Source organism: Podarcis muralis, chromosome 4 (assembly GCF_964188315.1).
Source record: "Podarcis muralis chromosome 4, rPodMur119.hap1.1, whole genome shotgun sequence".
NCBI lineage: Eukaryota > Metazoa > Chordata > Lepidosauria > Squamata > Lacertidae > Podarcis > Podarcis muralis.
Window position 1 is genome coordinate 39114320 of NC_135658.1, and position 27989 is coordinate 39142308.

The 27989-nt window shown below is 42.3% G+C and overlaps 1 protein-coding gene across 1 annotated transcript; it reads left to right on the forward strand.

Annotated features, from left to right (window-relative positions):
* The first annotated feature begins 4464 nt into the window (after window positions 1-4464).
* TMPRSS7 (transmembrane serine protease 7) lies at window positions 4465-27989 on the forward strand. Its single transcript, XM_077926723.1, has 17 exons — window positions 4465-4660; window positions 5805-5935; window positions 8386-8453; window positions 8751-8944; window positions 10650-10688; window positions 12872-13100; window positions 13856-13986; window positions 15880-15992; window positions 18191-18297; window positions 19881-20017; window positions 21375-21482; window positions 21577-21687; window positions 22612-22728; window positions 24538-24715; window positions 25510-25778; window positions 26816-26952; window positions 27819-27989. The coding sequence occupies exons 1-17, from the start codon at window positions 4480-4482 to the stop codon at window positions 27987-27989; spliced, it is 2421 nt and encodes an 806-aa protein (XP_077782849.1). The 5' UTR covers window positions 4465-4479.

Here is a 27989-nt window from a genome sequence, read left to right on the forward strand (position 1 = left end):
CATTTCAATTTGCTGGATTACACTTGTTACAACTGCGTTATAAACCAGACATTTTATTCTGGAAGCTCTGTTGGTGACAGTTATATATCGGGTCTGGAAACACTATGAAACCCCCACCAGTCTTTAATTTTCACAAGTCAAATGTTGAAATTCAGCAGAAATCGATGGATTTCAATTACAAGTTGAATCAACAAAAGAATCTATTGCCAGCCATAAGAGTCAAAGATATGAGCTGCCCATGTGTTTGACTGTGAGGAATGTCCCTCAAGAAAAGAACTGAAATCTAGTCGTATGTGGTGGTGGTAAGGGACCATTTTTCCATGATGTTGGGTTTCTTTAATATTGTGCTGGTCCTGCTGCAATGCAGGATGGTCCTGGTGGATATGAAGGCAGTACAAAGAAACAGCTGGGCTGAATTATCTTTGCAGCTGGTGTGACAGGCAAGAGCCACAGTGTCCTCTAGTGGTTGTGAGTTCCAATTAACACAGGAGACTGACTTATAGCAGGCCAGCCCATTGGTCAGCCACATATTAGCTACTCTGACCAGCTGCAAGGCTGCCTGGCAGAGGGTCATTCTACCTGCAGAACATTTACTCTACCACTGAGCTCTCTGCTGCCTTTCCCAGCATCTCACAGGAGAGTTTACAAAGCTGCTTGAACATTCAGGAATAGTTCCTTATCTGTTTTTGGAAAGGGCTAGGGGTAATGACAAGAGTTTTCTTGGCTTTGCTTTACTAGCTGTACAACTCCACTGAATTTGTGCTGTTTGTGAGCAGCAGTTCACTCTGTGCGACATATTAGGGCATGCCATTTTAGGGGGTGAAACGTAGTTTTTGCCATTTACTTCAGTGAGGAATCTTAAAAACATGTTTTTTGGTGTGAGGAATTCAAATATGCTCTAAGTTTTGTGGTCGGACAACACTCAGCTTGGTCAAGGTTTGATGAAGGAGCACATGAACTGCTTTCAGCTTCTGAAAATGTCAGGGAATGCTAAATAATAGTAATAAGAAATAAGAAATAATATTGACATATAATATAACTGCAAGTGCTAGGCAATCATTTTTAATGATTTCTATGCAATTTTACAGGGACGCGGGTGGCGCTGTGGGTAAAACCTCAGCGCCTAGGACTTGCCGATCGTCAGGTTGGTGGTTCGAATCCCCGTGACGGGGTGAGCTCCCGTTGCTCGGTCCCAGCGCCTGCCAACCTAGCAGTTCGAAAGCACCCCCGGGTGCAAGTAGATAAATAGGTACTGCTTACTAGCCGGAAGGTAAACAGCATTTCCGTGTGCTGCGCTGGCTCGCCAGATGCAGCTTTGTCACGCTGGCCACATGACCCGGAAGTGTCTGCGGACAGCGCTGGCCCCTGGCCTCTTAAGCGAGATGGGCACGCAACCCCAGAGTCGGACACGACTGGCCCGTCGTGGCCCTTTACCTTTATGCAATTTTATGCATGCCTTACTTACCAAGCAAAGCTAAATAATATTAATTTAACCAGAATAACTTTTGAATTCCCAAGTCACGTTACAACTTTTTAGCACCGCTCATTTTTTAAATTTGAAGGTCGAAAAATTCCGTCAAAATGCCCTAATGTTAAATGCAGGAGATGTGTAGGGCTGAGTCTCAGCTTCATGCATGCCTCTGACCTGGGTTGTATACCCTAACCACACAACCAGCTCATCTGTTATCATTTATTTTCTTTATACAAGTTACATACCAGTTATTATAAAAAAGCTCCCTCTGCTATCCTCATGTGACCTCCTGCACCTCATGCCCATCTGCCTCAAGGGGTTAGAGAAATAGATCTGGATGGTGGCACAGGCTCACACCTGATTATCTTGCAATGTTCTACCACGGTTTACTGTTATATTCAAACAGGACTGCTAAACTACTTAAAGTCTGCAGCATAGTTATACTCTAATGTGCAAACCTGAATGTTCTGTTTAATTGAAAGAAGCAAGGGATAAATCACTAAGAGGAGGTGAAAGGTATCAAAAGGCCACATCCATCTAGGTTCAGAATTAGGTTAGTGCAACCGACATGCAGAACTCTGCTGTTCTAGTGATGTTCTAGTGATGCCCAGCTGCAATGCCAGCATCGCCATGTGCAGTGCATAGGAACCAACTCCCTGGACCCCCGCAAAGTTGATGGGCATTCCCATTCAAATGATGTGTGTGCACTGTGTCATGTGATAAATTATGGGGGCCCAGGCTTTCCTGGGCCCCCACAATACTTTATTCAAGGTGGCATCCTTGGCGCAGTACTGGGTTTCCCAATAAGCAGACTAAGCACTTGCTTAGGGCACCCATGAAGTGGGAGCACCAAAAAGGAGATTTTTAAAAATAGAATTTAACATTTGATATTTCAAAAACAACAACACTGAAGTAGTCATCAAAAACAGAACTTTGTGAGACTTCTTTACACCCCATTCCCTCTTCTTTCCCTGCTGTTCTAATTACTTTTAATTACTTATCCCTACCTAAACCAGCAGGCACCCTGAGTGGTGCTGCCATTGAAAGGTGTCTAAGCCTTGCTGCTAACAATGCTAAAGTACACATAATATACAAATACAATATTTTTAATGTAATATAGTAGTAGGAAGATAATTTGAGCAGCCAAATTTGGAGTCCAGTGCTGCTTGATAATGTTTTGTTTCTTTTGAAATGTTCACAGCGGCAGCAGAAAAGGGCAGATGAAATTACCAATGGAAATTCTTCGATGTAAATTGATGCCACCCCAGGAAAGTCTGCTTTGACGGTGTTACCAGTTCTTCTTCAAGCATAGTTTCTAACAGTCCTTGGCAGTAGATACCTGCAGCTCTCAGGGTGCAAGTTCTGTTCATTTGTTTGTTTGCTTGCTTGCTTTAAAAGAATCAGCCTCCTACAATGGAAGAACAAGGCAGTGACAGACCTGCTAATCCTGAAGATGAATTAAGTGTAAGTAAGTAAACTTTAAATGCACTGCAATGTTGTGCCTGGTTGAAATAACAATGTGTTCTGTTTATCATATACTTGCTGAGCCCATGAATTATGAAAGCGATATCAGGGAGTTAACTGGCGCTGTCAATGCTGTAGCTGATTTTAACTGGGTTTTTTGGGTGAAATATGATGTGCATTTATTTACATGCAATTGATAGGGCACGAGATCAGCCCTTGAGAGCTGATGGCAGGAGATCAGGAGGCGGAGTGAAGTTCTGTTAAAACTTATTTCATTCCTGGGTGCAATTTTTGAAAAACAAATCAATTAATTATACAGCATATCTAAATATAGTTTGCATTCAGCTAGTTGGCATAGTAACTGTTATCCTGGACTGCTGTCAGGTGGTTAAAAGGAAGAGGAGGACTTAAATAATTCAGTGTTCTGTGATACTTAAATTGCTTTATTAATGGGAATGAATTCTACAATGCATAATCAGAGGTGGCACAAGCGAGGGGGCGGGGAGACACATTGTTCTTTAACCGATTAAAGGAATAATTTGAGATACTTAAATTGTAGCAGTCAGCTATGAAATTTGCTGCTCTGGATGAAGTAACCGTGCTGAAAATGCACTGTTCTGCTGCTGCTGTCTGACCAAATAGTATGATGGAAGGAAAAGCAAGTTCAAAAGAGTTTATAGTCCCTGTGAAATATTTAAAGGGAGAAAGGGTTGACCAGGAAAAATGTGAAACCCTGTTAATATGATTTGATTTATATCCTGCCCTTCTTCACAAAGAAGCACAGGACACTTTGGATATGGGAGATGGCCCTTTTTGAACTGAGTGTTTCAATAGCAAAAGGTGATTCTTTGATGGCTACTGATAGCTGGAAAATTGAGCAGTAATGACAGTTGATGTCTGGTGGCTGCTATGTACTGACTCCACCTCACCTGCTTGGGCTGGAGAGAAACGTTTTGTGCTGTAGCCAGCAAAGTAAAGGGAGGGGGAAGCAGATGTGGCATTATTTGCACGGATTTATAAAATTATTATTATTATTATTATTATTATTATTAGTAGTAGTAGTAGTATTTACAAATTGTAGGTAGCAACCTTAGTGCTGCATATGTAGGGTGCTTCAAGCCTATCACTTCACCAGATTCCAGATTGTCACCTCTGCTGATTGTGTTGAAATTATTTGCTGCTGGTATGTTATTTTATATAGTGCACCAAGGACACAGTGGTAAAATAATAAACAGACCACGAGAACAGTTTTAGGAGTGTATGGTGGTCCTAACTGAAAAGTAAGACTCATTGAGATTTACATTTGTGTAAGCATACCGGGATTGTGTGTGATATCACAACTGCTGTAGCATTTTGATGAAGCAATAGAGCACTGAAGAGTCACTCATGACCACACCGACGGCAGAAATGGCAGGCGAGGCATGCCTTTCAAGTGTGGAATGAATATGTTTGCCTTTGGGAAATGCTGAATTGAGAGATACTGGACATTTATCTGTGTGATTCTTTCCCCCTCTTTGATTAAGGTATCAAATGTATCAGTACAAATGGCAGATTCAGAAGAAAAGTGGGAAAGAATTGCAAGGAAACTCAATAGGTCAGCAAAATCAAAGAGGAAAGCCAAAAGAAACAAGTCTCTCTGGAATTTTCAAAATAAAATCATCCTGTTTACAGTGGTCCTCTTCATTGTAGGTGTTATAACTTGGACATTGTTGTGGCTCTTTATTGGTGAGTAGCTGTATCTGCATTGTAGGCAATGCTTTATGAGGCCTTTCCCCATATTTACATTTGAAGAACACTCATAGATGTATAAACAATGCTCTAGAAAATCATTTTCTATTATGTTGCTTTTTATTGGCTCTAGAAAAGGGTTTTCTATTTACAATGGAAGCTGTTTTTCTCCTTCAGAATATATGTATGCCGGAATGTCAGTTAAAAGAGAATCCTAGCAGCATCTTGGAAAACCTGTCCCACAGAGCCCAACATTTAACTAGATATAGGAGAGTAGTCTGGATGAGAATTTGGTTCTATAGGGTGTGCACCCACAGCTCCAAAGTGAGAGGAAGGTCTCCATTAGCTATTCTTCTTAATGAATTGTCCTCCACCATAACCAACCAAAACCCAAGTTTGTGTGTGTGCTTTATGTGATTTTCTATAAATGCATTTCTTCCTTGTTTTGCTTCATGATTGAGAATGGGCTATTGCATTATTTTTCTGGCTCTATAGTGAAAAACTTTTTAAAGGGCAAAATTCTAATATATTATTATGTAGTGAAATTCCAACATACTAAGGAAAACCTGGTTATCATATGAGGGTCTATTGGCTAGTGTCTGTGCCCTTGACAAGATACTTTCCTCAAAGCAGTTTACTCGTTTTTAAAGTAAGTGTTCATTATATGTAAGAATGGACACACACACGACTAGATATATGTTGCTTTAATATTTTTAAAGTAGTACTTAGTCCAAAAGATAAGGTGACGCACATGACTGATTACTGATCTACTATTCAGATTGCAGGACTGTGTGCAAGACTGCACAGACTATCATTGTGTGCTACCTGGTTGGTGTTGACCTATATCAGAGCCTTCTTGGTAGCAGTTCTCTATCTGTGAGATGCCTTCCCTGGTGAGGTGTATCTGTCTCCCTTATTATTAACATTAAGGAAAGTCTGTAAAACATTCCTGTTCATCCAAATGTTTGATGGCTGAAATATACTATTCCTGGCAACCTTGACATTATTATTATAAGCTATTAGGATATGTTACTATTTTAAACTTTTAAAAATGTATTGTTTTGATGCTTTGTTGTGCTCTTTTTATTACCATAATGAAAAAAGGAAAAATAAAAATAACACTCACCTTTTTGTTTTACAGTTCAGGCAGAAAACAAAGATGCACTGTATTTTGTTGGATTATTTCGTGTTGCCAACATTGAGTTTCTCCCAGAGTATCGGCAGAAGGAATCCAGGGAGTTTCTCTCTGTTGCACAGAATGTGCAGCAAGTGGTAAGGAAAAAATAGCAACCCTTGTGTTCCACATTATCTCCAAAGCATATGCAATAATCAGCTGGTTGTGTGGACCCAGCAATCCTTGTCTTTTGTAGTGTGTCAATAAAGGGAGATAACACATTCTGGAATTTTCTCTCCGTGTCGTATTTGCAGTACCATAGAAAGATTACTGCTGGATCAGGATGAAGGCTCACCTTGTCCAGCATCCTGTTCTCACAGTGGCCTGAAACAGAACTCTCCCTGCTGGCGTTTCCTAGCAACTGGTATTCAGAGTAATACTGGCTCTGGCCGTGGAGGTAGAACATAGTCATCATGGCTTGTAGACACTGTTTGCCTTCTCCTCCATGGATTTGTCTAATACTCTTTTATAGCCAAGTTGATGGCCATCACTACAATGCCACAATGTCATGTAGTCTTCCCAGGGAAAACAGAGAGAGAGAGAGAGAGAGAGAGAGAGAGAGAGAGAGGGAGGGAGGGAGGGAGGGAATAATAGAATCATAGAAGTGTAAAGTGGACCCCGAGGGTCACCAATCCAACCCTTTGCTAAGCAGGAATCTCAACTAAAGAATCCAGGACAGATGGCCCTACAACCTCTGCTTTAATACCTCCAAGGAAGGAGACTCTAAAAAGTTTCAAGTGAGTCCATTCCACTGTCAAACAGATCTTACCACTAGAAAGATCTTCCTCATGTTGAGTCATAATCTCCTTTCTTGTAACGTGAATCCATTGGTTTGGGTCTTCATCTCCAGAGGAGGAGATAACAAGCTTCTTGCACCCTCCATGTGACAGTCCTTTAGATATTTGAAGATGACTATCCTATCTCCTCTCAGTCTCTTAGCCAGGCTAAACGTACCCAACTCCCTCAACCGTTCCTCATAAGGCTTGGTTTCCAAAACCTTGATTGTCTTGGTCACCCTCCTCTGTGGATGTCAAGGATTGTCAATAGCCTTCTTAAATTGTGGTACTCTGAACTGGACACAGTACTCCAGGTGTGGTTGACCAACACACACATGCAGATAATGAATCCCCCTTATACTGAGTCAGACCATTGGTCCACCCAGCTCAGTATTGTCTACACAGATTAGTGGCAGCTGTCCAGGATTTCAGGCAGGAGTCTCTGCTAACCTTCCCTGGAGATGCCAAGGATTGAACTTTGGACCTTCTAAATGCAAAGCAGATGCCCAACCACTGAGCTGCAGCCCTAATGTGGCTTCTTGAAGGAGTACGCAGCTTTCAAAGAACTAAATTCAATAGAAAGAGGGAAGTGGAAGGGCACTGCTGATGGGCGGGGGTTCAATAGTACATTCTCTCCAATAATGAGTGCTTGAAATGGTGCAAAGGAGAGCAAAGGCATGAGTCTCAGTCTTTAATGAATATGCTTAAAATACAAGATGTGTCTGTGTGCATGAGTTATGCTGCACAATCACTATCCAGTAGGTCCCATGCAACTTGTACAGCCACATCCCCAAAATAAATGGGTCTTGGTGGGCTGGATGGCTCAAAACTAACTTACCAAACTTTCAGCACTATTCATTGTATTTCCCCTTTCTCTTAACTCACTGTCTCTGTTATTTACTGATTATTCTCTGTGCACTGGAATACCAGCCAAGAGCTGGAAGAAAAACATGATTCCCAGGGAAGCACCACTTCCCAAGGATTCCTTATGCTTTACATTGAAGATGCACCTGTTTACATAGGCATTCCCTCAATCTCTCAATCTGAGTCTTCTGATTTACTGTAATCATGGTGCTTTCTTGATAGAATTGTTTTACTGCATATTATATAGATGTGCATATTTTATTTTTTAATGAGATTGATTTATTGCATAGGTAAATATGGGTGCTTATATTTTAATGTTTGCATGACTGGGTGGGATTATTTTGTGTAATCTTGCTTAGAAGTCTATATTGGCATTAATATGAATAATGCAGTCAACAACTTAAATAACACATCATAAAGGTACCATAAATCTCCAGTACTCCCTTCTTCAAAGCTGAGAATGATATCCTTGTTATAAATAAACAGGGCTGCTGAATCTGCTGTACTGCATATCAGGCAACTCTCAGGGTGCTTCCAGACTTTCGCTATTTTTGGGGCAGGATTCAATCACATACAGACAAATTCAGGTTGCACAATTAAAGTTGATTTGAAGGTCTTGCATAACCTATTTCCTTCCCCTAAAGATCAACTCTTTTGTGATAAGAAAAGGAATGGGGGAATGTACCAGAAACTGTGGGGGTAACACCTCCTTGACACAACATTGTCTAAGCTCCCCACAAAGAAATCAGAATAAATGCTCATTAAACAGCCAACATTGTCTAATTGCCCTGCAAAGAAATCAGGATGAATACTCAATAAGCCAGTGATCTGGAAGTGCCCTCAGCAAGATTAATTTTAATTTAGTCTGTGTGGGATTGCCCAACCATTCTGTGCATCTTCTCTTTCAGATGAACTTGGTATATACCAAATCTGCTTTCTCCAAATTCTATAAGCAATCCATTGTCTCAGATGTCAGGTGGGACATATTTACCATTTCATTTGTGGCTGGGGGTCTTAGCGAGAAATAATGTTGTGTTGCAGCATTTACTATCCGTGTACTGTCTCTTGTTGCAAACCAAAAGCCTCATCATATTTGACCAAATCCAAACACAGAAAGCACTCCCATGTCCCATAAAGTATCTTACATTTTAAAAATGTTGGTACATTAAAAACAACAACAGCAACAACAACAATGATGAGAAAAGCTATAGATTTTCAAGCACCTGAGTCTCAGAAACACCGTGATGTAATTTCCCTTTTCATTTGATTTCAGTAACAACAACAATGGGGGTCTTCTTGTCCATTTCTGGATTGTGTTTGTGGTGCCACAAGCTAAAGGGCAAGTGTTTTGTGAAGATTGTGTAGCTGCTATTTTAAAGGACTCAATTCAGACAAGCATCATCAATCGAACCTCAGTAGGGAGTCTTCAAGGCCTTGCTGTCGATATGGACTCCATTGTGCTTAGCGGTTGGTATCCCTTGGCAGTTGCTATTTTTCCTCTGAAGAAAGTGAACCTTCTGACACAATTAATAGCTTGCTGTACTGAAAAAAACTAGAATCCATAACTTTTGCCTCTGAAATAATCACCTCATGGAACCGGAAAAGCAGAATTGCTATGTGGAGATCTGAACTGGGCCTAATGGTACTAATCCAATTTTTCTCAACAGGGTGATGGTGATAATTGGATTTATATCCCTTTGTGTTTATCATCAGTTGATGCCATGTGTCATTGGAACGTCCTCCCTCCTAATGACTTTCTTATAGAATTCAATCCATTCATATAGGAATGTGCTCACGTGTCTGCTTTGATACCTTAATGTAGAGCTAGCCCTACATTAAGTAGAGTGAGGTGTCTACTTCAGACAGCTAGTTTTTGATATGGTTGTGCACAGTGCCCCTGCCTGGCCTAATTTGGGCCTCCAGGATCAATCCAAACCAGGGAATCCTGCCCTGGTTTGTTCAGCCCCAAATAAATTAAAATACCCTCAGTAAACATATGGCCAGGAGAAGCACTGGGGAAGGAGATGCTGTATCTCCACCCACTTAAACCAAGAGCATGGGGGTTCCCACCTGCAGGGTGCTGCTTTGCAAGTGGCTCTGCTAAGGGGAAGGAGCTTGTGAAGAAGCACCCTGAACCCCACAGGCTGGAATCCTCCACTCAACAGACTGGAGAATTAACGTATTATTTTTACCACCAGGGAGAAGTGAGAGGTGTTCCTGGGATTTTCAAGCTCAGGTGGCTGGCCTTGGGACTATTATCTTACCTTGTGGTGTGGGGGTGGGTGGGTGCTTTAAGCAATAAGAAATGTTTTCGGCCAACCCTATGTAGAGGTCCAGAGTGAAACCAGCTGACAGGATCCCATATCCCTCTCCCTGTAAGTTCATTGCAATGCATTTTAAGTCTTTTCGTTTGAATAAAATCCTGGAAAACATCCTTTCGTGGTGGCTTCACAAATTCACACAAATTACTGTCATATCAATAGGTCCCTATTCTCAAGTTCCCAATTAACACTGCAATGCAGCACAGAGCAGTTTCATATTGTGTGGTGGTTATATTCCGGAGATGGCGCTTATATGCAAAAATGTGCATACTTCAACCAGCCCTTTGGAACTACCCAATGTGAGCATCCTTACCTTTCCAGAGTTGTATACCATGTCTGCCTTTCCTGTCCCCCAAGCAAGGCAGAGAGCTTTTACCAGGCTCTGGGATGCTCTCACAATATCTCGTGGGACTGTTCAAGCTCCAGCAAGATATCACAAGTGCATCCCAGAGCACAGTAAGTCTGAGAGCTTAAATGCTCTGAGGAGTAGTTCAGTCAGTAGCGCATGGGACTCTAAACCTCAGGCTTGTGGATTGAAGCCTCACATTGGGTGAAAGATTCCTGCGTTGCAGGGATTTGGACTCGATGATCCTTCTGATCCCTTCCAACTATGCTTCTATGATTCTTTCTGCACTGAGAAAACCCTGCACAGAAAGAACATTTAAGCTCTCTGCCTTCTCTGCATGTCATTTGTGTGATTACTACTGGCCAGACTTCAGCCACTTCATGTTGAAATCGCACATGTTAAATGCATATATGTTGTGATCATACTGTATTACATTCATATGTTGCCTGCTGGTCTGTTTGTTTAAATATGTGCAGAGACATTTGTATTTTCTCCTCCCATGCAGTTGGGCTTCGATCAGATTACTCTTCAACAACAGGAACAGGTACATGACTGAGTTTTTATACAACACATTTTCCCATTTAACACATTTCAAAATGGCAAACATATATTATGTGGCGAAAATTGAATCCTGCCTGTATCTGTATCACCTTCTACAATGTAAGCTTTATACAGGGCTAAACATGGGATCTGTTGGGTAATTTAGCATTTAGATCATGCTTTTGAGTGTTCAAAGATGTCATTCTTACAACAAGCTGAGAGGGAAATCAGTATTGGGAAATGCCTCCTGTTTCCCTGGGAGATAATGAGTTTCAGAAGGAGACACTACCATGGTTTGGGCTTCTTTAGAGGAAGGGTTTGTGATATTTCAAAAATATTTTGTTTGCAACTATAGAAGTATAGAATCAGTAGGGACAATCAGTGTGTACACTGATACCAGACAGCAGAAGTGCAGCCCTCACATCAGATCTCCCAAGACCCCAAGATGCTCCTGATTTCACAGCTAGAGATGAGGGGGAAATTCACCTTCAAACCATTAGGCAAACCTAAGCACAGTTATTATTCAAAATTCATATTACCCATCTTTGATGTGGTTCTTCCAGCAAATAATGTGTACAGAAATGTGTTTATTAACAGGAAGTATAGATAAAAATGCATATATTCATGAATATATATAATATGCATTATATCAGGACAATTGTTTGCAAAAAGGGAGAGATCTGCACTAAAATGCTGCCACATTTTAATGAGAGGTGTGGTTTTTTTTTAAAATTAAATTGATGCAGAAATATGGAGAATTAAACTTAAGACTGGAAAAATGAGAAACTGAAATTGATAGATTTGGCCATTCCTGCTAGCAACTGCTTCTTCTAGGACTGCTTCTTTCAATCTGAAAATGGCTTTTATTCCTCTGCTCACCCACTCTCCCACACATACATTCACACCACACATCTCTCTTTCTGTCATTCCCTCTCCTCCTGTCTCGTTGTTTCCAGATGACCTGTTTACTGAATATTCATTCTGATTGTTTGCACAACTTTGTGGGAATGCCAGCTCTTTACTGAGTGCTCGTTCTGGTTTGTGGTTTGTGGGGAGCACTGCAAGCCCACATGTGAGGCAAGGTGAAGCAACTGCTTTGGGTGGCAGGATCCTCAGGTGACAAAATTTCTTGGTCTGGCCCTATCTAATACTCTCTCTCTCTCTCTCTCTCTCTCTCTCTCACACACACACACACTCACTCACTCTCTCTCTCTCTCTCTCTCTCTCTCTCTCACACACACACACACACACACAGAGAGAGAGAGAGAGAGAGAGAGAAAGAAAGAACTCCTTTGGTGTCTTCCCCTCCAATGCATCTCCTGACTATTGAAGTTAGAGGCAGCTGTCAACCTGGTTAGCTTTTTGGAACGGGGAAATAAGGAGTATCTTATCCTTTGCCTCAGGCAGCAAAATGTCTTGGGCGGTTTTTGTGGGAAGGTTATATGATGTCACATCAAGCAATTATTATCTCACACTTTTCAGCACATTTTTTCCTGTCACTTTTCAAAAGTCCGTTTTTTAGAAAAGTGGCTGCAGCAGCATTAGGTGGGGTGAAGCCATTGCCTCAGGTGACTGAATTCCCATCCGTGTGGACACCTCACCTGCCCTGCAACCACTGCCACCAATGCCTGGTGATATCTCTCTGAAATCACATTAACTTGGTTTTAACATCTGCTTTTATTGGCATTTTTAATTTATATGATGTATTGTTTTTTTGCAAACTGCTTAGGTTGAGCGGCATTTAAATCTAGTTAATTTTTTTTTTTTTAATACAGTGGTACCTTTGTTCCTGAACGGCCTAGTTAACGAACAAATCAGCTCCTGAATGCCGCAAACCTGGTTTTGTGAACATTTTTTGGAAGCGAATGTTTGTTTCGGCTGTCGGTATTGTTTCTGGGGCCAATCAGCCAATCAGAAGCCGTGTCTTGGTTTTTGAACATTTTGGAAGTCGAACAGACTTCCAGAATGGATTGAGTTCGAGAACCAAGGAACCACTGTACAGAAATACATTTTTGGGGGGTTTGAATCCAAAATTAAATGGGCAAATCTGGTTATAAATGTCAGTAGGATCAATTGATATTTTATCAGTGACATGTGAAAAATATTATCTTGCCTTTCCGTAAAGCTTAAGCATTGTCTTTTACCAAGCATTGTAATCTCCATGATACTAATCAACATTTACTGTAGGTTCAAGTTGCATATATGATCTGCATGCAGACCGGCTGCACCAGCACTTTCCATTGGACATCTCAACAGCATCTGGAAGGATGATCTGCTATTTCAAACTGATTGCATTGGTCGGCTACTTAATCCGCCTCTCCGTAGCATCCATTCAGATTGAAGCAGACAATTGCATCACTGATTCGTTGACCATTTATGACTCCCTGATGCCAATCAAAAGTAAGATACTGTATCGGTAGGTATGCCTTTTCAGTACAATTTATTTGGTTTCTGCAAGCAGAAAAGAAGTTCATTTTTTAAAAAACAAAACAAAAACGTGTATATTAAACTTGTCCATTGGCAGCCACTGTAGATTCCTTAGCATGGTATTGCTTGCTAGCAGTATGTTGCTCCTAACAGCAGTTTGCAGACCAAATTTTATGGGAAGACCCACAAAAGGGTGTGTTGCTATAATCTGGGAGTCATTTGGAAGGGAGGGCAGGATAGATTGGGGCAGGGGTCCCAAAGGCATGCGATTGACAAACATCTTGTCCATGTTATTGAATTGTATTAACTGATTGAAGCAGACGGGGCTTTGAACACCCCTATAGCATCTGCTGTGACAACAGTACAGTGGTACCTCGCAAGACGAATGCCTCGCAAGACAAAAAACTCGCTAGACGAAAGGTTTTTCCGTTTGCGAGTTGCCTCGCAAGACGAATTTCCCTATGGGCTTGCTTCGCAAGACGAAAACGTCTTGCGACTTTGTTTCCTTTGTCTAAATACTAATTCGCAAGACGAAAAAATCGCTAGACGGCAAAACTTGCGGAACGAATTAATTTCGTCTTGCGGGGCACCACTGTATCAAAGTCTAACATGAGTTTACCATCCCAGTTATTGTGGCTTCCTTAAACTATTGGCTAGCCAAAGGGCCAATTCTAGTAACAAGGCTAATGATGCATTGTAATTCCCATACTTTCTACACATGAAGAAAAATCAATTCATTTTCAGAATTTGTGAACCAACCAATTCATTCCTGTCTTTCGTTTCTACAAATAATTTGATGCTGGTTACTCTGAAGTCCACACAAGTGAAGAAAGTGAAGGAATTTCATGGGTACTTTGAGGTCATCCCACAAGAAAGTAAGTGTTCTCATTTGTTAAATGTGGAAACTCCAGCTGTAGACTCATCCTTAGTTAAGTTTTCCCCCCTACCTTCAAAAACAGTACACATCCTACCTCAGATATGTGAGACATACCTGTCTGAATTTATGTTTTCTGTCACCTTTATAGCATTTCTCTCTTACATCTTTTCCATGACCTGCCTAACTTCATCTCTTTTTACAACCAGTTGTTTGTTTGTTTGTTTGCTTCTCAATGTCTCCAGTCTCCAGGGCTGACCTAGCTGTATAATCTAAGTAATTGCATGGAAGGGCAGTTTATTCAGGTGCCATTGCAACAGCATGTAATCTAAGAACCTCAGCATCTTCGGTGACCCTGCAAGGGATTCTGGGGTCTCAGATTCTGGGGTCTCATGCAGTGCAGCTCTGCAGCATGGAAATGCCTTGCTGCCCCAACCATTTGCAGATACCACAACGTGAAACATCAGTTGCATTTTCATTATAGAAACAACCAGTATCCCTTTTACTCCATTATGCCAGCAGATGGAGTAGTTGTCAAATACACATATGACATGAGATTGTTGTTAGTTTCACCGTAACAAAGGAATATAGGAGGCTGCCTTGAATGAAGTCAAACCTCTGATTCATCTAGTTCAGTATTGTCTTCAGTGACTGACAGTGGCTCTCCAGGGTTTCAGACAGGGGACCTTCCTAGCCCTACCACAAACTGAATCTGGGATCTTCTGCATGTGAAGCAGGGACTCTGAGTGATGGCCCTTCCCAAACAATTAGGGGCATTTCAAAATAACAAAGGTCATTATGTCACTGGAACCAGGTATATGTTTTTCTTGTTGACATGCTTCCCCATTATGGGTCCTTGTGGTCCATTTCACCCTTTTTTCTTTATCTGTCACATCTTTTCCAATAGGGACAATAGGGATAGTTGTTGGGTCAGTGGGACAGACTGGGGGTGCTGTTGGTTAACTACCCACCCAGTTGCCCAATGACCACCTTAACCAAGCTGTTGGAGGTGGTCTCCATGATTATAGTTCTGCATGACTTCAATATTCATGCCAAGGCTGCTATCTTTAGTTCAGCTTGGGACTTCATAGCCTCCATGACAATTGGGGACAGAACAACACACAAGGCAGGGCGTGCACTAGACTTAGTCCTCACTTCAGGGCAAGTGCTGGAGTAGATGTTGGAGGGATGGAATTGATCTTTTTGTCATGGTTAGATCCCTAGTAAAGTTTGGGCTTGCAGCATCAGTATACCCCCATAGGGGTGGAGGACCAATTCAGATGGTCTCAGAGACTTACAGAATCTGATCTGGGGGATTTTCCAGTAGCCATATCTGGTTATTCTTTTGAAGACCTAACTTCGCTGTGGAATACTGAGATGGGGAAGGACAATTAACACTAAATCCACAGAGCGCCCCGTCTGACACTGCAAAGCTTGCTGTGTTCCTTGGTTTCCCCCAGAACTACAAGCAATGAAGCAGGCGGATGATGGCCAGAGCAGAAGTGGTGCAACTTCTGGTGTGAAGCCAACCACACAGCGGTTAGGAAGCACAACCATATGCACCATGAAGCGAAGCGACGATGGTAGCATAAAAGACCTACTTCTCCATCATGTCCTCAAGGAGTCCTCCATGTGATGAAAAAGCTGATATTGCTTGCCCTGGTTAATTTTTATGCACCTTGTTTTGTGTCTGCTATTTACTATGTTTTGCCTTGTTTTCATTGTTCACCGCCCTGAAATATACATAAAAAGGCAGGACAGAAATCCTAAAACAAACAAAGTATTACTTAAAAAGAAGAAAGCCATACTGGAAGTAATGACTTCTTCTTTTGGCTGATTGATTCTTGGTTTCCAGATTGTGCAATAATATGGAAATGCATCTTTCTTTTCTCAGAATGCGGCAAAGCTATACTGGCATTGGGAAGTCCTCGGTTTGAAGGGAGAATCATGAGTCCTTATTACCCAAGTTACTACCCTCCAAAATGCATTTGCACATGGAGTTTCCAGGTAATTTTGAAACCCCATTGTGCAGGTGTTTCGCAACTGCCCTTTGGTGTGTTTTGTGTCAGTTGGAAACAGGGCTCTCTGTCTGTCAGTCTCTCTTTGCAAGATTCTGAGCCCTTTGATCTCAGCACAAAGCTTGGATCTCGATCTCTCTCTTTGTGGGTCAAGTAGCTGTAGTGGGAGATGAAAGGTTCCCTTGTGAGGCGATGGAAAGCTGCACTTCCTCTTGGCCACTGCCAGTCTGACCTCTTTCCCAAGGCTCTGAGGAGTTGGCATCTGAGCTGCGGCAAGTGCTGTTGCTCCCTGTAGCCTGGCACAGGGAAAACAAAAAGTGCTACTGCTGTGATGAGGACCCTGTGGTCAGTTTTGAACCAGCAGCATGTTAGTGCTTAAACCTGGGTGTCAATGCTCAGATCTGGAAGCCCTCATTCACAGCTGTATCAGACCTTGATGTGGCTACTCAGTGGGGAGTATGAAGTTACAGGGAACCAGGCAGAGGGCCTTCTCGGTAGTGGCGCCCACCTTGTGGAACGCCCTCCCATCAGATGTCAAAGAAATAAACAATTATTCTGACGTTTAGAAGGCTTCTGAAGGCAGCCCTGTTTAGGGAAGTTTTTAATGACTGATGTTTATTCAATGTATTTTTAATCTTTTGTTGAAAGCTGCCCAGAGTGTCTAGGGAAACCCAGGCAGATGGGCAGGGTATAAATATTATTATTATTATTATTATTATTATTATTATTATTATTATTCATAAGCAGGCTCCTGCTGGGTCAGGATAATGACCCATCCAGTCCAGCATCCTGTTCTCACAGTGGCCAACCAAGTGTATACAGGAAACCTACAAGCCAACAGTGGAGGCCACACATGCCAGCATCTGAGTGAGAATGGTGGCACAGTGTGTGATGCCGCATGCATGACATTCTGACATTGTACGTGTGATAAAACAACAAGAAACCTCTGGTTACGTGAAACATATTCAATTAACACACAAGACGTAACCGGTTGTACCTTTGAAAAAATATGATATACTATTCATTGTATTGAATTGTAGATTTCAACAGAAGTAGCTCATAAAGTTCAATGAAAAATGTAATCAATTTATGCATAAGGTCCATACATGTGAAAGTGTCTATTCCACCTGTCTGTTCATAAAGTCCAACAATCCACACAAAAGGTTGTTACAGTTCCACAGAATCCTTTCACAGAGTCTAAGACAAGGATTTCCAGAATATTAGCCAGGACAGTGGATCTTATAGCATAGTAGTAGTGATATCATATATGAGTTTGTACTACTGATGAAGCCCAAGACAGCAAAACAAGGCTAAACAAGGCATAAATTGATTAGAGAATGAACTGATCCACTGGGTCTTCTACATTTTCGTTGAACTTTATGAGCTACTTCTGTTGAAATCTACAATTCAATACATCGAATAGTATATCTTATTTTTTCAAAGGTACAGCCGGTTACGCCTTGTGTGTTTATTGTATGTGTGATGTCATGACATCAGAGGAAGTGAAGCCTAGCACAGCAGCAGCGCATTAGCAGCACAGCTTCGATGGCCATGGCTTCTCCTGCTCCTTCTCCTGCTGTCACCACCAGCTTGGAGCTGCTTCCAAACTCCTTCCCGTCCGCAGGAGGAGGAGGAGGAGGAGGAGTAGTCAGAGCTTTGAGGCTGCATCCTGCTCAGCTCTGTGCTCGGCCTCATTGGGAGGCCTTTTGGAGGGCTCGGTCCCCTCCCCCCAAATATTTCGGGGCCCAAAAGGGCTCAGCCCTCAGGAGACAGTGCCCCTGGTGGCGGTAGAACATTATTCCCCATGAACTTGTTTAATTTTATTTTAAAGCCATCCAAGTTGGGAGCCAATCATACATATTGAGGGAGAAAATTCCTTAGTAGACATTCAGTGCCTAGTTTGTCAGAGCCTCCACCCAAAGCATACTGCAGTAATAGCCAGGTGATTTTTCTCGAGGTAGCAAACGTTAGCACACATTTAACCTACCGAAGAATGTGGCTCTCATCAGATGTGTTTCCATCTTTATGTTGTTACTGTTATCTGAATGAATCTTGATGAGCTCTGGGACAAGTGAAACCCTTGCATGTATCTTATAGTAGGAGGAGGAGGAGGAGTAATATCAAGCTGAATTGTCCAAAGTTGTTAAAAATATTTTTAAAAATGTGTCCCTTATTTCCTTAAAACAGACTCCCCTAAAAAATCTTGGCATAGCGCTGAAATTTCATAATTATACTATCAGTGAAAAAAGCATTAAAGGCTGTGAGCATGGATGGTGGAAAATTAACGAACACATGTAAGTATATGAATATAGGCTATATATTCTTGAGGAGGTAGGCAGCAGATTGAGGAAGTTGTCATAGAAAGTAGTCATGTGATCATCACATCATCCTGATGGTCTTTATTTTAATGTGCACGGCAAGATACAAACTGTTCTCATTTGCTTCCTGTTCATTCTTCAGCATCATTTGGATACGAGGCATCCTGTCTGGCTTGTATCAATTGTAGAATGGGGAAGGCTTTCGAGCCCAAGGCAGTAGCTGATGGTGTAGTGAGACAACAGTGCTTACCTGACCTCCCAGCAGTGGAGTTGCTGCTGCTTACTGGGAGGTAGAGCGGGAGAATTAAATGGTGGAGAGGCTGGTGCTGAGCGAATACACCAGCAGGAGCTCTGTATTGACTTAGCTGATGTGTTTGCTCAGCTTGGGCCTCCCCAACACCTTGCCCCTCCTACTCTCTCTTGGCTTCCAGTAAGTTGTAGCTACTCTACTGCCATAAGGTAACATAAATGATGACGCCCTGCCACACTGCCTGCTACAGGCCCAAGGGTCACATTCCTTTCAAGGTAACGTTCTAAGGGCTACATGCCACTGATGAGTTGGGCAGAGGCAAAAGCTGGAAGGATATCATTCTCCATTCCAGTTGACGTTAAGCCCAGATATTTATAGGGGCAAATAGAGAACATGCTGGTGTGTGTGTGTCTGCATAGAAATGTATAGAAGCACCCTAAATTATTTGACCTCAGAAACTTGTGAACATAGGAAACATACCTAATGATGTTATTTGTCCATTGGCCCAGTACTGTCTACTCTGAGTGATAGCAACTTTCCAGGTCAGGTGTGTGGAGAGAGATGCTTTCCATTATCTACTGCCCGGCTTAACTGTGGAGACAATTAGAAATTTAACCTGCAACCTTTTGAATGCAAAGCACATCCGTCACTGTCACTGAGCAAATTCCCTACCCTAAGCATACAACAAACATACAACCTCATATTAACATATTGAGATCACATAAGAAAGCTTTACAGAGAAGGCAGTAACCTATGAACCACTTTGTTTCGCCATGTAAAAAATGGTATCGTCTGAACAAATAGATTGATTAGGATGGAAGGGTTATGTTTCACAAACAATGGCCTAAACAATACTCTCCATATGCCAATTTTAGTTGTGTCATTGCCACAATGTCCACTGAAAGAGGCTATCAGATACATCAACGGAAAGGCAATGGGCAGAACAATTATTTCCAAATGTACAAATTTCCTTTGGGTGAAATTCAATGTAGTACTCAATCAGCACAAGCATTTTTGCTACATTGACAGAACAGCCTCTCCTCTCCTTCCTCTATGTGCTGTTCTGGCAGTTCTCTTGACCCTCCAGAGAGGATTTGGGGGAAGTCATTGGGGAGGAGAGGATGGGGAAAGCCCAGTTGTGCTAGCAGGAGTTGAACCCTACTGTACTCTTTTGTTCCAGGTGATGATTTTAGAATGCAGTTGTTAAAAACGTTGAGGAATTCAAATATACTACAACTACGACTGTTCTTGTCTTTTAGTGATGAAAGATGTTCCATGCCCCACAAGTTAACATACATTCATCCCACAGGTATTGCGGTTATTACATTGATCATCAAACAATATTCCGAGTTGCAAGCTTTGCAGTTAACGTTGAGTTTCAATGTAGTTCCAAAATTTCAGAGCAGCCATTGCTTGTAGAATATGGAAGCTACAATATCAGCCAACGTAAGACTGATTTTAACTTTCCTTTATAGCTTTTGGAACACCACCTAAATGCATATTTACTAAAAAATACTGGAAGCCATCTTTGGCATGCAGGATAATGCTGAGTTTTTGCATGGTGAAGGTTTTTTCTTTCTTTCTGTTTTCTACTTTCTATCCAACAGTTATAATCCACATTTCAGCTATATAAGCTTGATGTGACATGGTTTTAAGAACATATGTATAAGATGGAAGCCGCTCCTATTATTTTTTTAAAAAACATGACTTGCTAATGCATGCTAAGCAACATGACTTGCTAAATATAAATATGCTGAAATATGAAATTGTAACAGATAGATCAGACTTCCCAAACCTGGTGTCTTCCAGATGTTTTGGACCACAACTCCAATCACCCCCCAATCTACAGAGTTGACCTAGCTGGGGTTAATGGAAGTTGTAGTCCAAAATATATTCAGATCACCAGATTAGGGAAAGCTGAAATAGTTTACACCTATAAATGATTTGGCAACTCAGTTATTGAGTTAACCCTTCCTAGTAGAGCATGGCATGAGATTGAGATGTGTCCCTGTATGCTATCTTTCTTAGACTATATGTCTCAGCTTTGAGCAGTATCTTCTTTTCCTGATAAATTGGTAGTTTTAAATTTTATCTCAGGTTTATGAGTAACTTTATTTCATTGAGTTTTATTAAAAGGCAGTACCTGCCAAGTAGCATTCCTGCCCCTTTGTAATAAATAGGAGTGATGCAAAAGCACCTATGAAGCACATTTCATTTTGGGAGAACCAACTGTGTCATTAACTGGTGTTATGCCATTAATTTCTTCAACTTTTCTTCTTTTTTACAATTTTCCATCATTATAAGAAAAGGCATTGCATTTGAAAAATATCAGATAGTGAAATATTTAATGAAATATTCATGACTGCAGTGCAGAATTTGTGTTGCTCTTACCTTACTTTGGAGGTGTCCAATCACTCAACAGATCATCTCACCAGAGGTCTGAACCAGGTCCCCGTGCTTTGGTTATAGCCCAGGGGAAGACATCATGAAGTAATTCCTTCCAAGAAATTTTAAAGATCATGAAGTTCAGGCAGCCAGGAATGCAGCAGAGTTACTGGGCAAATGTTTACTGGAAAGAGACATGCACACATACCACACTTGGACACCTCACAATGCTAAGGTCGGCTCAAAGCCACCACACCTACAAACATTCCACAGAAATTCTCAAGTGCCCTGAGAATATGGCAGGAAAAGAACACTTTTGAGATAGTTGAGAGCGGGCTTCAGCACAGTAGAAGTGGAAGAGCCAAAATTAGGTACTTGGAAAGCTAGAGGTCCTAACTGTTTTCCTTCTTGCCTTCAGCTTGTCCACTTGGATCTTTTGAATGCCACACAGGTTTATGTGTTCAACAAACTCGGCGCTGTGATGGGATCAATGACTGCTTTGATGAAAGCGATGAGCTCTTTTGTGGTTAAGTATCCATAGCAGATGAGCCCTGAAAATATTGTGACCACTCTTTAAAGTTACCTTTCTTAGTGACTTGCTGCCTTTCTTCTCATTTTAGGTGTTCCCAAGCAAAACTGTAACACCAGCTTCCTAACACAGCACCATTCCCTTTTCTGTGATGGAATAAATGACTGTGAAGATGGTCAAGACGAACGACATTGCACTGAAAGTGAGTCCCACCCCATAAAATTTGTTAAGTGCAACAGTTTCACTGCACAAATTGCTCATTCTAGTTATTAGAGTGATCCACAATACTTTGGGCTTGATGCCAATTCAAGCTCGTTATTTTTAGCTCTGATTTTTTCTAATCAGGAGAGGAGAAAGATCTGTTGAATGGACTACTTTTCGTTCATGCAACCATTGGATACAACCTTTTGCCTCTGGCTTAAAAAACCCGCAAGTACTGGTGTCAAAAGTGAGCTGGTAGCACCTCGTCTGGATGTGAGCCTTTTGTGAAACTGATCGTTGGAATATTCAGAGCAGACAAAAAGAAGTCCTTCACAGAGCACAATAAAAATCCAGAATTCACTACCACAAAATGAAGTACCGGTAATGGCCATCGGCATGGATGGCTTTAAAAAAAGGATTGGACAAATTTATGAATGATAAGGCTTTCAAAGTCTACTAGCCTTGAGGGCTATGTTCTACCTCCACAGCTGAAGGCAATAGGCCTCTGCATACCAGTTTCTGGGGAACACAAGTGGGGAGAAGGCTATTGAGCATCAATAATGCCCTAGTAGTGAGATTCTGATAGGCATCTGTTTGGCATCTGTGACAATTCCTCTCACAGAGCTACAATTCTCAGAGTTCCCACTTTGTGCTCCAGGCCCAACCATCCCTGGCACATGTCTCTTGGAAGTTTGCTCAGGCAGGTGTGCTCAGGTAGAATAGGGATTGACCATTAAACATTTTTGAGAATTGTAGCTCGGTAAGGGGCATTGGGATCTCATAACAACTCTCAACACACTTAACAAACTACAGTTCCAAAGTTTCAATGTCTGAGCCAGTGCTGAAACATTTTCATTTCTTGGATGAAAAAATGAATAAAACTGAAACTGCTGAAGCATGTATTTTGTCACTGGTTCTTTTTCAGGCATTCCGTGTACCAACAATACATTTAAGTGCAGCAATAATATTTGCTTCAGGAAGCAGAATGCAAGATGTGACGGGATTGTAGACTGCCTCGATCGAAGTGACGAAAACAATTGCAGTAAGTCTGATCAAGGCTGCAATCCTTAAAAAATGCTTACTAGCACAGCCCTTCCTAATCTGGCATCCTCCAGATGCTGTAGGACTACAGATCTCATCATTCTACATCATGGCTAATGGTCAGTGATGATGGGAGTTACAGTCCAAAATAACTGTAGATGACCAGTTTGTAGAAAGCTGTGCTACAGTATTATGGTGCATCAAATACTTCATTGCATTCAATGGTCTTCAGTGGCTGCACTCCACCTTCAATCTGTTTCAGATTTTGAGGGTGGGGGTGGATGGGACAGGAGAGGGGGAGGAAGTTCCATTGCATGCATGGAAGTCCCTTGCACAGGGGTGTAGTGTGGGTTGCCGGTGCCGGGGGGGGGGGGGCAAGTGTTGTGCCATCCTGTTGGACTGGGCAGCATTCAGTCCCTTCACCAGCCAGAGTCTAATCAATGGAGTCTCTCCTTGCAAACTAGCCCCAGCCTGGGAGCAGAGATAAGGCAGAGAATCTCAAAGCCATTGTTTCATTGATTCAGATTAACTAGTTATCAATTGTTGGGTAATATTCTGAGAATATTTTAAAAGGATCACAGGTAGCTTCAATAACAACGTGGGCAGAAATTCTAATCAAAGCTGATGTGTGTGAGCATGGGAACATGACTCATAAGAAACACTCAGCTGGGATGTTCACATCTGAATGGGGAAGTCACATCTCCATTTAAAAACAGAAACAAAACCAGCTTTCCTGTTCACGTGAATTATTGGCTTCATTTTTCAAAGCTGCACATGCTTCTCCCAGCCCATGCACACTGCTCTGTACAACACAATAGGTATTCATTAGCATATTTTAGTCCATAGATACTGAAAGATACCTTATGCCAGGTCAAACTGCTCATTTATCTCATGATAGTCAGAGTTGCCAGTGGTTTTCGAGGGTCTGAGACAGAGGTCTTTCACATCCTTTGCTTCCAGATGCTTTTATTTAGAGATGCCAGGGACTGAACCTAGGAAGCAAACTGAAGCTATGGGCACTCTTCTTCCAGCTGAATGTAAATAGTTTGTGGTGCTTGATCCACCACAGAAAATTCCTAGGCCTAACTAACAGCTGCATGAATTAATCTGCAAATCCTCAATCCCTAATAATAGATTAAGATTTTAACTCAGTATAGAATTGGAGATAATGACATCTACCATTTGCATTAATTACCAGTGGTCTCTGTAAGGCAATCAAAGTGTCACTGGGTCTCCGACCATCTAAGACATGCAGCTTCTCCTGCAGGAAACAGGACTTTGCTTATCTCAGTCCTTCCCCCACAATGTGATAAAGGCCAATGAATGATGTGCTACATGGATTCTCACCCCTAACTAGGCTCTCATTGCACCAGCCACAGGTTTGCATAACAAATTCAGAGGATATTGTGTCGGTCTCTATACAGACAGTGGGGACTTCCGACTTTTTTCCTAATGGCAATTGTACACAGTGTTTGAAACTTGGGGAGAGTTTTTTAAAAGTCGTGTTCCCCAATGCAAGGGTCTTGTGTAAAACAAAAACATAAGTCAGAAACCCTTCTGTGTAACTGTGCATAAATAAACCCTTAATTTGCACCTGAAGGGATTATTTGAATCAAGACCACTGTCATGTGTTTCCTAGCACTCCAAATAGGCAGACCTCAGTTTGAACACAAACTAGTTATATTTAGAGTGCTCACATTCAAAAAGATTAGTTAACAGACCATCCAGTTAACTGTATTATTGGAAAATCAGTATTTCTCCATGGCTGATACTGCAAGGGAAATGTTGAACTGTTAACCCTCTTTCAAAGGCTGTGGCAGCACTAAATACCGCAACATGCCCCACCGGATTGTGGGGGGGCTGGATGCCCACGAAGGTGAATGGCCATGGCAAGTCAGCCTCCATTTTGCTGGAGTTGCTTACTGTGGAGCCTCTGTGATATCAAAGGAGTGGCTTCTGTCCGCTGCCCATTGTTTTCAAGGGAACAGGTGAGTAATTAGAAATCCCTTCATCCATAGCTTCTCCTTTCTCAAAGCAGTGGCGTGTATGGGATAGACATGGAGCACAATGCACTCCTTCTTCTCCTGTTAATTTGTAACAGTCAACCATGCAGCACAATTATGAAATTTCCAATATGCAGCTTGAAAAATAGCCTGGCCTCCCTTTGCATAGGCGAAGGGTCAGTGCACAAGGCTGCCTAGTGCTTGGCTTTTCCAATATTCACCCATTTCCATCTGTCCATGGCAGATCCCTGCTCAGAGCCCACTTTGTGCTCCAGGCCCAACTACCCCTGGCACCTGTCTCAGGCAGGTGTGGTCCTTGGCTGAACAAAATTCCCCACTTCCATCTTAGTCCCACAACCCTTGTTTTAGATTCCTCAGTTGCACACCTTCCAACACCCCCCTGAAGAAAACGGGGGCACAAGGGCGTGGTACCAAAAGATGCACATATTTTGGTGCTGTGCCCTCACCCAAGTCAGTTGACTCACACAACTGTGTGACATCACTGCCAGTTCATCCCTGGGACATTCTGGGCAGTGGTGAGCAGTCAGTAGGCTAGGGGGACTAGTCTAGTCCCTAAATTTTCCCCTGGCACCTCCTTACCAAAGCCCAGAGCTTCTGTCTGGCTTAGGAAAGGAGATGTGATGCTCTAATAGTTCACAACTGCTGTGTGTGTGTGTGTGTGTGTGTGTGCGCGCGCGCGCACACACGCTCCAAAGTTTTCATACCTTGTTCTAGAAGTCTGGTTACTGATGCTTGCATGGTAATCTGCTTTCCTTAAGGTTATCTGATCCTAGAATCTGGACAGCTCATTTGGGAATGCGCACTCAAGGAAAAGCCAAATTTGTCTCTACTGTGAGAAGGATTATTGTGCACGAGTACTACAACAGCAGGAATTATGACTATGACATTGCCCTGCTCCAATTAAGCACACCGTGGCTGGACACAATGAGGTGGCTAATTCAGCCAATTTGCCTGCCTCCCATCACACACAGAGTTCACACTGGGGAGAAGTGCTGGGTAACAGGATGGGGGCAAAAGCAAGAAACAGGTGAGCTTCCTGCTTCTTTTTGCCAACATGCCGGGAATTGCAATGAGAGATTTTTTGTTTCACTTTTTTATGTTTAGCACAGAGTTTGTATCTGTAACATCAATGCATAATCATATTTTCTCGAAACAGATAATGGATTAGGTGACAAAGCAGAAGTAAAGGGAGTCCTTGTGGTGTAGTGGTTAGAGTGCCAGACTTGGACCTGGGAGACCAGGGTTCAAATCCACACTCAGTCATGAAGCTCACGGGGCCAGCCAGTGTCTACAGCCAAAGCCATGGGGTTGTTGTGGGGATTAAATGAGGAGGAGCAAGAACCATATATGCCACCTTGAGCATCTTGGAGTGAAAAATGGGACATAAATGCAAAAAAAATAAATAAAAAGTGACTTGTTTTGCTCATTTTAAGCAGAATCTGAACTCTGACAAGCAAGGTAGAACTTTTTGAAGGAAGCATCAGCATTGTGCCATCCATGCCAGGGATGAGGAGCAGCCTATAACCCTTGGACTCCAACTCCCATCAGTCCCAGCCAGCATGGGCAAGGGTCAGGGAGGATGGGAGTTGTAGTCCAACAATACCTGGAGAGCCACACATTCCCTGTCACTGACATGCTTTCTGTAATGGTTCTACTGGTGATGATGGATCATGAGGGCACCAACGTAAAAGGAAGCCCTTTTTGTCAGCCTCAGTTGGCCACCTGCAATATGAGGATGGTAATATTCACTTACCTCACAGGATTATTGTAAAGATCAATGAAACAACAAGCGCTGATTTGATCCTTCTAAACTCATAAATAATAACAGTAACAACAATAAGAGCTAGGACAGAAGCCAACATCTCCTTTCCTTGGAAGAGAACCCCATTTCAGTATAACTTACTTTCTAGACATAAGATATATAAATAAAGACGTTATTGGTTTTCTTAGATTTGATAAGAGCCAGGCTTAGTATAGTTGCTATAAGGATTGCTATCTGGATCTGGAGTGAGAGATCAGGTACTCGAGAATTATCATCTTGCCTAAATTATTAAACTTTTCCAGATGATGAAACCTCGGCAGTTTTGCAAAAAGCAGAGGTAGAGATTGTTGATCAAACACTGTGTCATTCAACGTATGGGCTTATTACAGCCCGTATGCTGTGTGCTGGGATGCTGTCTGGGAAAAGGGATAGCTGCAAAGTAAGTACCTTGCTCTCTCACATACTTGCCCCAATTATACTTGCTCACCACTGCTGCTTACTATTCCTCATCCCCACCCCCCAAAATATTACCACTGACTTTTGACTGCATTCCAGTTCAGGTCTGTGCTAGGAAACCTAATGACACTGGTCTCAACTGGATCTTATATATACCCTCCCCTGACAGGTTGTGCTCCTGCAACCTGAAACTTCTCCTGCATGGAAGGCACCACTGCTCTTCCCAATTCATATGTCTCCTGGTTCCGGGATACGGGGTGAGGGGTAGGAGAAGGTAGTGTGTCTACTGACCCATCTATTGGTTGTACAGCCTTTTCCTCTTCTGTCACATCTGGTGCACCTTCCTCTATCTCAGATTGCCTTGACTCCCCCCCCCCCCGCCCGGCTCCCACCTTGTGAGTGGCACCAATCCCCATAAATGACTGGTCTCCTCTCCCGGGTCATTCCCCATGCCTCCGCCACATACTCTTCAGAGCCCTGTGGTGTGGTGTAGTGGTTAAGAGCGGTAGTCTCGTAATCTGGGGAACCAGGTTCACGTCTCCGCTCCTCCACATGCAGCTGCTGGGTGACCTTGGGCTAGTCACACTTCTTTGAAGTCTCTCAGCCCCACTCACCTCACAGAGTGTTTGTTGTGGGGGAGGAAGGGAAAGGAGAATGTTAGCCGCTTTGAGACTTCTTAAAGGGAGTGAAAGGTGGGATATCAAATCCAAACTCTTCTTCTTCTTCTTCTGCCTGTTCCTGACACCTGGGGACAGCTTTTATCCACATTGGTAGATAATCGATGCTATCAACAGAAATGATCTAAAACAGCAAAATGTGTTGACCTTTGAAAACAATGTCTTTTTTTAGGGAGATTCTGGAGGACCCCTATCATGTCGAAGCAAAAGTGATGGAAAGTGGTTCTTGATGGGAATCGTTAGCTGGGGCTATGGCTGTGGAAGACCCAATTTCCCTGGAGTATACACAAGGGTGTCAAATTTTGCTACATGGATACACAAATATGTGCCTTCAGTTTTTTAA

Bases quoted from the DNA above. Each gene is read 5' to 3' on its own strand.
- TMPRSS7 (XM_077926723.1), top strand. From the start codon at position 4,480: ATGGCAGATTCAGAAGAAAAGTGGGAAAGAATTGCAAGGAAACTCAAT. The intron at 8,945-10,649 runs GTTGGTATCCCT...CCTCCCATGCAG, and splicing joins GGACTCCATTGTGCTTAGCG to TTGGGCTTCGATCAGATTAC. The intron at 10,689-12,871 runs GTACATGACTGA...CATTTACTGTAG, and splicing joins CTCTTCAACAACAGGAACAG to GTTCAAGTTGCATATATGAT.